Source organism: Panthera onca, chromosome C2, assembly GCF_046562875.1.
Source record: "Panthera onca isolate mPanOnc1 chromosome C2, mPanOnc1 haplotype 2, whole genome shotgun sequence".
NCBI classification, from domain to species: domain Eukaryota; kingdom Metazoa; phylum Chordata; class Mammalia; order Carnivora; family Felidae; genus Panthera; species Panthera onca.
This window is the reverse complement of record NC_138347.1, coordinates 150661201-150674005: the sequence shown is the minus strand read 5'-3', so window position 1 is coordinate 150674005 and position 12805 is coordinate 150661201. Positions and strand designations below refer to the sequence as shown.

Below are 12805 nucleotides of genomic sequence, written 5' to 3'. Positions count from 1 at the left end.
GTATGCACAGGCGGCCATTAGAAAAGATATATAACAAGGTGTTATAACAATGGTGGGATTTGAGGGGTGTTATTTACTTCTCTTTCCTCTGGTCTTTGTGGTTTTGTTTATTTTGCTTTGTTGATCTTTCCATATCGCCTGTGTTTATTGAGCAGCCACGAGTGTTAGGCATAGGGTCTGTTTACTTCTGCAAGTTAAGTTGTCTGCCCACGAGGAAACCCAGAGACGTTAGGCCTCTTGCTACCTAGGGTCGCAAAGCAAGCAAGCATCCGTCTGAGTTCGACCTGCTTCCAGAACCCAAATTCATCTTCCTCCCTGAGACCAGCTAGCTTAACCCAACAGCAGTGGAATTGGAGAAAAGCTCCAGAAGCCTCCACTGCCCTGGGCTGACTCCGGGCCCACGCACATACTGACCTAGGTCAGCATTACTCATTCCAATCCCCGTAGGCTGCTAACGCATGCCCTTTCCTGCTCAGGCTTGGTCCAGGGCCTGGGCTGGGCCACACCCTCAGGGGAGGAAGCTTCCTGGTGCCTGCCTCAAGGTGGGGACATCGTCCAGGACTCCTAGCCTGCTCTCCTGAGCACAGCTAGTCCTGGCACTGCTCTGGCAGACCCCCCGTCTGTCCATGTACCGTGTTACCAAAGGGGGACAGTATGTCAGCGTTAGTTGGCATTTTGGGGTTTTTCTCCTTAATTGTGAATACCTTCATTCTGCAGGCCAGTGCGGGTATTGACGTGTGTCACCCTTGTGAGAATTTCCTATATTTACTTCAGGCTTATTGGCCTGGAAGTTTGAAGAACAGAGGGCAGCAGGCGACTATTTTCATTTCCCTCCTGAGGCCCAGGTGGCTTCTGTCCCCCACCTCAGAGGTCTGGAAGAGGAAGAATCAGGGAACAAGTAAGATCCTCGGAGTATTAATTTTCAACCTTGGCTGCATATTGGAATCACCAAGGGAGCTTTAGAAACTGCGGATGCCTGGGTCCACTCCCGGAGATTCTGATTTAATGGGTCTGGGATGTGGCCTTGGCCCTGAGAGTTTCCAGAACTCCCCAAGTGATCCTAATGTGGGCCAAGAGTGAGAACCATGCCCCAGAACACCTGACCCACCCCACCCCCATCCCCTTCCCCCACAGCCCAAGGAGACAAAGTTGGTTTGGAGAAACTCGGTTTTTTCCCTTGGTCAGCCCCTCCCCAAATGAAGCAGTGTGGATTACCCTCTGGGGAGTATCCGGGGTTCTCGGTGGCCCATTGGAAAAGAGTCCTCAGAGAGGCCCAGCCCATTTCTGACTCTCCCTTCCCCCTTTTGTTCAGTATGGAATCGTGCTCGATGCCGGGTCTTCCAGAACCACCGTCTACGTCTATCAGTGGCCAGCGGAGAAGGAGAATAATACTGGAGTGGTCAGTCAAACCTTCAAGTGTAGTGTGAAAGGTAAGGCCCGGGCTGTGTGCGGGAGGCCCAAAGGGAAGCAAGGGAGAGTCCTAAGGGCCTTCGGAGGCCTGGAGGGATCCCAAGAAGCTGCCTGGAGGCAGGAATGAGCACTGCACCGGGCGTCAGGAACATAGGTCATCCAATGGTAGTGGCACTCCCCATCCATGCAGTGACCTTGGGCCAGTCACCCCCTTCCTCTGGGCTTCAGTTTTCTCATGTCTAAAACATGGTGGTGCGTGGTGTGAGATTTTACCCTGCCACATTTGCTCGAATGCTGACAGAAGGCACAAGTCTCCTGGGTCAGAACAAAGGATGGTTTCTTACTCACAGTAATAGCAGTAGGCAGAGTATCAGCATTTTCTTGCGCTGGTTCTCTGAGTTTCACTTTGCACCAGGTGATGTAAGGAGGGCCAGATAGTATCTGCTCGCACGGTGGGTCGTATTACAGAAGAGGAACCCCGAGATTAGGGAATCTGAGACATTTATAATGCCTGCCTCTTGATCTGGGGGGAAACACTGTCTCTATCTTCTGAGCCTTGAAAGTATAATCCAGAGCAAAGGCAGTCGGGGTTTCTGCTCGTAGGACATGCAGAAACATGAGGGAGTCGTGGAAAATTGTATTCCAGTAGGGGAATTGTATTCTAATTGGCCGTGTATGTCAGGGTGGGGGTTGGTGGTGGTAGAGATAGATGGACAAGGCATAACCAGCTGGCCATGGCTCGGGTCCAGTAAAGCTTGATTTATAGACCCTGAAATTTTGAATTTCATATAGTTTTCAAGTGTCACAACATAGTCTTTTAATTTTTTCCCTAGTATTTAAAATTGTAAAAACGGTCTTAGCCCACGGGCTGTACAAAAAAAAAAAAGGTGATGAACTGGATTCGGCCTGAGAGATGCCCACCCTTGAGACAGAACATTCTCGGCATCTTTAATGGCCCTCCACAACATAGCCTGAATTTTACATTCACTGTTTCCTTTGTCCTTCTTACAGTTTCATCCTTATGCGTTTAGTTTTTCCTGTTTTTGAAAGCGGGATCAAACATGTATACACATAAATGGAGTCAACATTTATTCTGTAATTTGCTTCGTTGACGGACATCGGGTTTTTTTTTGTTTTGTTTTTGTTTTTTTTTTTTCAACGTTTTTTATTTATTTTTGGGACAGAGAGAGATAGAGCATGAACGGGGGAGGGCCAGAGAGAGAGGGAGACACAGAATCGGAAACAGGCTCCAGGCTCCGAGCCATCAGCCCAGAGCCTGACGCGGGGCTCGAACTCACGGACCACGAGATCGTGACCTGGCTGAAGTCGGACGCTTAACCGACTGCGCCACCCAGGCGCCCCAGGGTTTTTAAGATCCATCTGTGTGAATAGGGAGGAGAGGAAGCTCATACGTTCTTCCCTGTTGATGGGCATTTGTGTTTCCATGATTATGGAAGGGATAAGGTTGAGTATGTTTATATTTTAATTTACTTATAACATTATAAGTTATAAATATGCTTATGTATTTTATATTTATATGTCACATGACCATTTCTGGTTTTGTGAAATTCCTATTCTTGACTTTTTCTCATTACTCATTGGGGTTCTTTTTTTTTTTTTAAGGTTTATTTATTTTGAGAGAGACAGAGCGTGAGTGGGGGAGGGGCGTAGAGAGAGGGAGACACAGAATCTGAAGCAGGATCCAGGCTCTGAGCAGTCAGCACAGAGCCCACTGTGGGGCTCGAAGGCATGAACTGTAAGACCATGACCTGAGCTAAAGTCGGTCACTTAACCGACTGAGCCACCCAGGCACCCCCGGAGTTCTTTATACATATTGTGAATATGAGTGCCCAGCTAGCATTATTATTATGTTGTTCTCATATTTCCTCACAGCTAGTGATTTGTCTTTTTAAGTCTCTTCATTGTGTCTTTTGGTGAATAGAAGTTCTTTCTATGTAGGCACAATTATCAGTCTTCTCTTTTATGGTTTTGCTCTTGTGTATTTAAGAAATCCTTTAGCCTGAGATCATAAAGATATCCTTCAGTGAAAGTTTTATAATCTTGTCTTTTATATTTAAGGTTTATTTATTTTTGAGAAGGGGGGGGAGAAAGAGAGAATAAGTGTGGGGAGGGGCGGGGAGAGAGGGAGACAGAGAAACCTGAGCAGGCTCCACACTGTCAGTGCAGAGCCCAGTGTGGGGCTCGAACCCACAAACCATGAGATCATGACTTGAGCTGAAACCCAGAGTCAGACACTTAACCGACTGAGCCACTCAAGTACCCCACAATTAAGTCTTTGGTACACATAACCAACCCCAGTTAGTGAGTGTGTGTCTGTGTGTGCCTTTTTATTCTTTTAAATGTATTTATTTAAATAACTTATTGTTTAAATAAATTATGTATTTAAATTCAAACACAGTGTAGTATTGGTTTCAGGAGTAGAACCCAGTGATCCATCCCTTATGTGTGTGCCTTTCTAAAAACCACCCTCTTCAGAGCATCATGATCTCTGACTTGGCCTGGAGCTTCCTGACCAGGATGTTAACACATCCTGAATGTGTTACTGAGGTATACCCTCAGCCCACGGACAACAGGTTAGAGACCCTGGACCGGTTCCCCCGGCCCCAAGCAGCCTCCTTCATTTGCCTCCATGATCTGCCCAAAGATAATCATCTCTGGGGGTCATGGCATTGAAAAAGCTGGGAAGCAGAATTAGCCTTTCCCACAGGGAGACTAACAGAGATCTTTGAATAACAGGGTGAATTCTGATCATCTCCCTTTCAATGGAGGGCAGCCAGGAGCTCACCTACCCCGGGACCTAGGTGTCCAGGTTAGGTTGTCGATGAGCGGATATTGAGACAGTTTGGGATGCAAGGTAATTGTGAGAGATCCATACCTGTGGGGGGAAGGGGGAAGGAGGAGGACTGGCCAGAAAGAGAAGTCGTACTGCCACGTGGGCCTGACGGAGCTCCGGGCGATCAGTTATCTTGCATGGCCCAAATTGGCTGGGCTGCGACACCCCCGTTGCCCTCAGTTGTCGGATGGCGGCATCCTGGGAAGAGCAAGACGTTGAGCCAGGCAGCTGTCTGCAGCTAAGGCAAACCATGAAGGAGCTGACAGCGGAGACCTTAAGCCTTTATTTGAAGGGGCGTCTGCCTGGCCTCTGTCACAACGGGGCACTCGGATGTTTTCTGAGTACCGATTGCGTTGTTATCCACAAGACACGGGTGGCCACGGCCTTGCTCGGAGCTCAGCCGGAGATCCCCTCTCTGCTGTCCTCACTTCTGAGCCATCTCCTCCCCTTCAAGCGTGAAAGAGGGCAGCCGGATGTTCATTTTGAAAGGTGAGACCTGGGGCGCCTGGGTGGCGCAGTCGGTTAAGCGTCCGACTTCAGCCAGGTCACGATCTCGCGGTCCGTGAGTTCGAGCCCCGCGTCAGGCTCTGGGCTGACGGCTCGGAGCCTGGAGCCTGTTTCCGATTCTGTGTCTCCCTCTCTCTGCCCCTCCCCCGTTCATGCTCTGTCTCTCTCTGTCCCAAAAATAAATAAAAAATGTTGAAAAAAAAATTTAAAAAAAAAAAAAAAAAAGAAAGGTGAGACCAGCCACTTCCAGAAAAGAGAGGGTCGGGTAGGGTAGTCGTTAAGACTTCACCTCATCCCTCCCGTGTGAGTTCTGGGATGTTTCTGACCTCTCTGAGTTTTGACCTCTTCATCTCTAAAATACGAAGCATGAGAGTAGTAACGCCCATCCCCTGGGAATCATTTGAAGATTCAATGACGTGATATGTGCAAAGCAGGTAGCAAATGTGTGGCACGTGGTAAGCACTTAGTAAGTGTTAGCTGTTATTATTCATGGCACGGTTTAGAGCTCCTGGATATTCTTGCCATGAAGTTAGTCTGTCCCAGATCTGTCTTTAGACCCGGAGAGCAATTCAGCCAAGTCAGTCCTGATGATCTTCTGGCTGTAGGGGGAGATGTGACCTTCATGGGAGGGGCCCTTGGCCACCCAGGATGTGATTTAGGGGAGGGGCAGGGTCATGGAGCCCACACCGTATCCATAAATGAGTCTTCCCTTTGATCGTAGTAGCCTCGGGGATCCATATATATACTCCAAATGACCAGAAGACCACAAACTAAATCGCAAAATACAGACTTGAAGTTTGGCAAGTGCCATCGCCTTGAAGACACGTGGCTTCTCCAAGGATAATTTGGGTTTCTGGTTTCCCAGTTGCAAATTTCCCAGGGCTCCCCTGCCTTGGCCAGTCTGAGGGGGTGGTGAACGCTTGCTTGCCCTGCAGTGTTTCCCGGATACCCAGGCTCTTGGAGATTTCTTTCTTGTGGGCGAGGAGGGACCTGGTGCGTATCATCACTCCTCACTTGCCGCTGTTTTCCTGAGTTCACCGGGTGCTGCCTTAGCTGCTGGTCCCCATGCTGGTGTCTGAAGCTCTGGCTGCTTGTCGTAAAGCCAAGGAGGCTATACGGAGGGCACCGGTCCCCTACACGCCCCTCCTGTCTTCCGCGGTGTGCGGTTCTCAAGCCTGCTGCTATCTCCTCCCACAAAGGACATTCACGTGTTCCCTTTAAACCAGTGCTTGAACTCTACTGGGGCCTAAGTGTAGCCATCTCCTCCATTGAAATGCCTTAAGGAGTTGCTTTGGGGACCTGGCCATTACAGGTTTGAAAGCATCCTTTGCTTGGGTGCATATCCTCGAGTAAGTTTTGTGTCATCTGTCCAGCCGCCTTTCTCCAGACTGGAATAGCAGTTCCAACCCTCCTTTCTTAGGGTTGTGAATCCCAGGATCCCATGAGCCCATGAGCCCATGAGCCTAATCCCGTCTTCCCTCTAGGAGGCTTATGGGACCTTATGCAAATAGGTCTCAGGTGACATGCTCAGATACCCCAAGTTTTGACATTCCAGCAAGGTTCCTAACCAGTCCCTTTCCAGAGACCAGCTCTGGCCGATCCAGATTGAACTGCATGATCCCCTTAGTATAGAGTTTCATACTGGTTTGAAAATCTCATTGACTGATTGATTGATTCATTTATTTCATAAATATGTATTGAGTGCCAACTGTTTGCTGGTAACTGTTCTTGACACTGGGGATTCCACACTGAAATATACAGGGGCACTGGGCTGGCTCAGTCGGTGGAGCATCTGACTCTTGATCTTGGGGTCATGAGTTCAAGCCCCACGTTGGGCACAGAGCTTATTTAAAAGTAAATAAAAAATAGGGGCACCTGGGCGGCTCAAGTCGGTTAAGCATCCAACTTCGGCTCAAGTCATGATCTCACCGTTCATGAGTTCACGCCCCGCGTCGGGTTCTGTGCTGACAGCTCAGAGCCTGGAGCCTGCTTCCGATTCTGTGTCTCCCTTTCTCTCCCCCTCCCTTCCCCCGCACTCTCTGTCTCTCAAAAATAAACAAAAACTTAAAAAAAAAAGATAACAATAAATTAAAAATAAAAGATAAATAGGCAAATAAAATATACAGTCTGTGCTGTTGTGGAACTTGCATTCGAATCGAGGCAATAGATCAGAAATAAATGGGTATGAAACACGTCAGGGAGAAGTGCTGTAAGGAGAAAACAGCGAGGTAGGCGGACAGAGAGCGGTCCTGCTGTTTTTGACAGGATCACCAGGGAAGGACAAAGGAGGGGACAGTTACGCAGAGGCAAAGTGCAAGAGTGTAAGCCGTACACATTTTTGAGGGAAGAATGTGCTCAACAGAGGGCCCGGCAAGGGAGAAGGCCAGGGGTGGAAGCCGCTCGGCATTTTCTAGGAAAGGCAGAGGGGCCAGTGTGGCTGGGGCAGGATGAATAAGAGGACGAAAGGTGAGAGATGAGGCCAGAACTTCGGCCAAGGCCAGCTCGTGGAGGCCCTGAGCTGCAGTGAGGCGTCTGACTTGCGCTCAGATGCGGCTTCCTTGGAGTATCCTGGGAGGCCACTAGGAGATTCTGGTCAGGGGACTAACATGGATATGACCTCTACGTTTCACGGAGCATTCTGGATGTAGAACATGGAGTCAGAGGCTGCGACCGGAAGCAGGGTCACCAGGGCTATTATGACGTCATGAAGTTATGATGTCATGAAGTTATGACTTGATGGTGGTCTGGCGGAGACTGTACTTGTCAGCGTGGGGCGAGTTTGCTCCCCAGAGAACATTTAACAATGTCTGGGGACATTTTTGGTTGTCCCCACTGGGGTTGGGGATACTTCTGGCATCTAGTGGTGGCCAGGGATGCGGCTAAACATTGCGCAGTGCGCAGGACGGCCCCACAGCAAAGAACTGTCCGGCCCCAAACGGGGGTAGTGGCAACGTGCAGAAACTGATCTAGAACAGTGCTGGGGAGGGAGGGGAGGAAGTGCTCAGATCTGAGAGGTATTTTGAAAGTAGAGCCCGGGCGCCTGGGCGGCTCGGTCGGTTAAGCGTCTGATTGCGGCTCAGGTCATGATCTCGGGGTTCATGGGTTTGAGCCCTGCATGGGGCTGTGCCCTGGCTGTGCAGAGCCTGCTTGGGATTCTCTCTCTCTCTCCCTCTCTCTCTCTCTTCCCCTCCTCCACTTGTGCATGCGTGCACGCTCTCTCTCTCTCTCTCTCTCTCTCAAAATAAATAAATAATCTTTTAAAAAAGAGAGACTCAAGAGACACACAAGCCAACTGGAATGGATGGAATTTATTTGGACTCTAATTCAAACAAACTGGGAGAGAAAAAGAGAGAGGTGGGGGGAGGGAGAGAGGGAGGGAAAAGGAGAAAACGGGCACCTTAACTAGAATTTGGTTCTGTTCATTTCTACAGGCGTAATAGCAGGCAGGGGCTCACGCTGCTTTAAAAGAATTCTTGCCTAACTCTACTTTCAATTCTTTCTGTGATCGTTCATTTCAGCTTCATGGAGATTTCTGACCAAGCCGAGGAACCCTGTCATGGGTTTGTTTGAGTTATAGGTCTCTCTAGCTGTGTTATTTCTTGTCGACATTGATAAACGTGGACTTTTTGGTACTCTTTCATATTTAATGTTTAGGATAACATCTTAAATCACATATAGTTATGCCACAACGTTTCCTGAAGATAAATCATGACAAGATTCCTTTTTTCCCCTCTATGTTTGCACGCATGGAATAGATTTGAATTTTTGTTTCATTTTTCCTGTCCCACCTTTTACTGTGTCTCAAAACCCATTGGGTGGAAGTTCTGTGAAGAAGTGAATTTACTAGAGCACCTGGCTGGCTCAGTCAGTGGAGCGTGTGACTCTTGATCTTGGAGTTGTAGGTTCGAGCCCTGCGTTGTATGTAGAGATCACTTAAAAATGAAATCTTTAGGAGCGCCTGGGTAGCTCAGTCAGTTGAGCATCTGACATTGGCTCAGGTCATGATCTCTCTGTTCCCGAGTTTGACAGCTGACGGCTCAGAGCCTGGACCCTGGTTCAGATTCTGTGTCTCCCTCTCTCTCTGTCCCTCCCCCACTCATGCTCTGTCTCTCCCTCAAAAACAAATACACATTAAAAATTTTTTAAATTGGGGCGCCTGGGTGGCTCAGTCGGTTAGGTGTCCGACTTCGGCTCAGGTCACGATCTCGCGGTCCACGGGTTCGAGCCCCGCGTCGGGCTCTGGGTTGATGGCTCAGAGCCTGGAGCCTGCTTCCGATTCTGTGTCTCCCTCTCTCTCTGCCCCTCCCCCGTTCATGCTGTGTCTCTCTCTGTCTCCAGAATAAATAAACGTTAAAAAAAAATTAAAAAAAAAAAAAGAATGAAATAATACCATCTCTGCAGTTCGCTCTGTAGGGAGAGACGGACGACACCAGAGGTGATCATTGTGAGAGCTGGGAGGTGGGCACAAGGGGGTCCATTATACCTTCTTCCCTACTTTTATTGATGTTTGAAATTTCCGTAATGAGACCTTTTTCTTAAGCGGCTCCTGTTTCATTTTTTCGCTTTTGTAATTCCTTCCTTCCGTATCTGGGGAGTTGACACTTCAGTGTGACCACACGGGACTCAGCACATCCCCCCACTCGAGCCCACTGATTCCCAAAGCCGATTTGGTGTTTATTTCGAAGTTGTGTTGCTCTTGTTGGTTCCTGGGAATGCTAAGAAGTGCTGACTGCTTGCTCCTCAGGCTCTGGGATCTCCAGCTATGGGAAACACCCCCAAGATGTGCCCAAAGCCTTTGAGGACTGCATGCAAAAAGTCCAGGGGCAGATTCCAGCCCACCTCCATAGATCCACCCGCATTTACCTGGGGGCCACGGCGGGGATGCGCTTGCTGAGGTAAGGGCTGGGGTGGCCCCACGGAGCCCATCTGACCGAAATCAAGAATGTGTGGAGCCTTGCCAGGAATGAAACTCTCTGCCTGGGGACAGATCCGAAAGAAAGAAGCCCATATTCTGCCATAAATTTAGGCTTTAAAAGTTGGGACGCTTTTAGTCTTTATTTTAATACCCAGAAAGAAACTGCTCTAAAATGGATTCCCTCCACCTTGGTGATTTTCCCGAGAACTCTGGGGAAAAAAAAGGCAGGTGATGTGAAATCCCATGGGGTATACCTCTAGTTTTTTAGAAAAGTAAAAACTGTTTTGGATGCCTGGTCTTCTGACCCCGGTGTGCTAGCAGCCACCCTGAGTGCGACCCACAGTTACGTGGCATCTACTCACGTACACGATCTCGCTGCAATCTGCTTTACAAGAGTTGTTTTTCACTGGGGCGCCCGGGTGGTTCAGTCAGTTCAGCGTCCGACTCTTGATTTCAGCTCCGCTCACGATCTCACGGTTGTGAGATCGAGCCCCGTGTCAGGCTCCACACTGATGTGGAGTCTGCTTAGGATTCTCTGCCCCTCTCCTCCCTCTAAAAAAATCAGTGGAATTTCTGCCCTTCACCTCAGGCAAAGCCTTTGCAGCTATCAGGAAACAAACAGCTCATTTCATTCAATTTAGCAGTTCCTTCTAGATTTGTAGCCATGACTTTTAGCCCAGTTGCACTGTGTTCAAGTGCCCTTTCGATCTCTCTTTTTTTCCCCCATTATTGTAGCTCCTTGACCTTGAAATAAAGGAAAAATAGTTTTTATTTTTATTTTTTAAGAGAATATATTTCTTTTTCTTTAATGTCTATTTATTTTTGAGAGAGAGAGAGAGAGAGCTCACAGGGGAATGGCAGAGAGAGAGGGAGACAGAGGATCTCAAGTAGGCTCTGCATGGTCAGCACAGAGCCTGATGTGGGACTCAGACTCACGAACCTTGAGATCATGACCTGAGCCGAAATTAAGACCCAGACACTCAAGCGACTGAGCCACCCAGGCGCCCCAAGAAAAATAGTTTTTTTTTTTAAAAATCAAACTTAAATCTACCCAGGGTAAAGCCTGCTCTGAACTTTGAAAATAAGGCTTTATCCCCCAAAGATGACCCTCATATTGCTTCAAAGCCACTTTGTCTGTGGTGCCAGTAACATAAAATTGTATGTGTGGGCATAAAGAAGATACACCGAAACAAACAAACAGGGCCACTTCAACATGATGATTAAAAGAAATCACTCGGTTGGATTGGGCCTGTTCCTTGAGGTTTTCCTCTCCTTGTTTCTATCCCTCTATCCTCGTTGACCGAACAGAACGTGGGAGAAAGTTGCATGTCTTTGCCCCGCTTGGAATCTGCAGGGTGTTTCAAAATGATTGCGTTTACCTGAAAGAAATGATACAGAAATGCCTTCCTTCTGCCTTTTCCTTTTTTATGGAAACAAAGCATCCGACTTTCTCTTAGTTGCTTTTTCTCCCACTCCTCTCAGTGAGGAATAATTAGAAGACTCTGTGACTTACAGGCCCTGACAAAAACCGTGGAATAGGAAGTTCGCCACTTGGGAAAACAGTGAATGTCCCATTTGAATAAATTAAATATTAACTCCTCCTTGTAAAACTTTCTGATGGTAATCCATTCCTTCTGAGGATCTAGCTGATGTTTCCATTGAGAGAAAAGTCGACTATTAAAAAAAAAAAAAAGCATTTAATGAGAATCCTCTGGGAGGGGAACTGATAAAACTAGGAAGACTCTTGGATTATTTTCCAAACAGTGATCACTTGTGGCTGAATTAGAATGGACGTCAGCTTGTGGCGTGGCTCTTTCTCCTCCTTGAGCCAATAGTGAGCCAGTGCCCCGGTTTTCTTAACCCCGTGATGAAAGGGGAGGTACCCTCCCAAGTGAATGTGCTTCCATAAGGTAAAATGGCAGCCAATGAACAATAGTATAATGCCCCGTCATGGGTGATATTAGAATACTATGTTTCCACTTTCCCGTGGGTCAGCGCACTGATGGATTCCAATCCAATGACGGCCATGATAGCCGTTATATACCCTCATGATGAAGCCTTCCCTGAGAGCAAAGCAGAGACTGCTGAACGCCTAACCCTCTTTCTTTCCCCCCTCCTCCTAAAGATCCCCCTTCCTTCTGGCCTGATGAGGGCTCCTCTATATGATGCCCCCCGGCGGATTCCTTATGCCACCCCTATGCCTTCACCAACCCCCTTTCCTGTGCTGATCTGAGACAGAGCAATGGTGATTAAGCAGAAGGCCCTTTTGACCAGCTGGTTGCTAGCGAACGAGACAGGAACAGGTAGGGGAGGAGAGAACAAGGGGTGTTTTTACGTAAAGCTGTCTGCTTGGCGGTGTTGACAGGTAACAAGGGCATCTTCCTTGGTTGCCTGGGAGGTTTTGACTTGCGAAACGTTGCCAGTTTTGCACACATCTGGAAAATCATCCCTGCCAGCAGAGGGGTGGGGAGGTTTGCCTTTTCACCTGAGTGACATTATTTGAAGACTCTCTTGTCCAGGCACTCAGCCTTTTGTGTTCTGTGCCTTGCATAGGTTACAAAATGAAACAGCAGCTAATGAAGTCCTTGCCAGCATCCAAAACTACTTCAAGTCCCAGCCCTTTGATTTTAGGGGTGCTCAAATCATTTCTGGGCAAGAGGAAGGGATATATGGATGGATTACAGCCAACTATTTAATGGGAAATTTCCTGGAGGTGTGTGAAAACAAATGCATGGTTTTTAATTTTGCTATCTATCCCGTCCCCTGTGGGTGGTCACTTAAGCAGAGGTGCATGCTGACAGGGGCATCTGTCCTGTGTCATCCCTATCATCTACTGCATTGAGGAAACAACGATGAGACAGTAGCTAAGAAAATACACATAGAGCTGGGGCAAAAACTGCATCGTAAATAGGACCAAATGCACAGGGGAGAGGGAATATCATCACTTTACTAGCTGATAAGAAATTGGAGGTGGGGGGATCTAAATCTAAAGGCTATGGGTTTTTTGAAGGGTAGCTGGAGAATGACTCTTCTAAGAAGCTCCACAGCCCTCTGGAACTTCCAGAGCCCTCAGGCAGTCTGCTTCCCAAACCATCCTGTGCCCCCGGGTCCCTTACCCT

At 48.2% G+C, this 12805-nt stretch overlaps 1 protein-coding gene across 2 annotated transcripts in view; it reads left to right on the top strand.

Annotated features, from left to right (window-relative positions):
- The window catches only part of ENTPD3 (ectonucleoside triphosphate diphosphohydrolase 3), a 38940-nt gene that overhangs the window by 12993 nt on the left and 13142 nt on the right, over positions 1–12805 (top strand). For both annotated transcript variants that reach the window (XM_060638334.2, XM_078432450.2), the window contains 3 exons: positions 1313–1430; positions 9516–9666; positions 12240–12399. In XM_060638334.2, coding sequence (XP_060494317.1) covers positions 1313–1430; positions 9516–9666; positions 12240–12399 — 429 coding nt within the window. The remainder of the gene's footprint in view (positions 1–1312; positions 1431–9515; positions 9667–12239; positions 12400–12805) is intronic.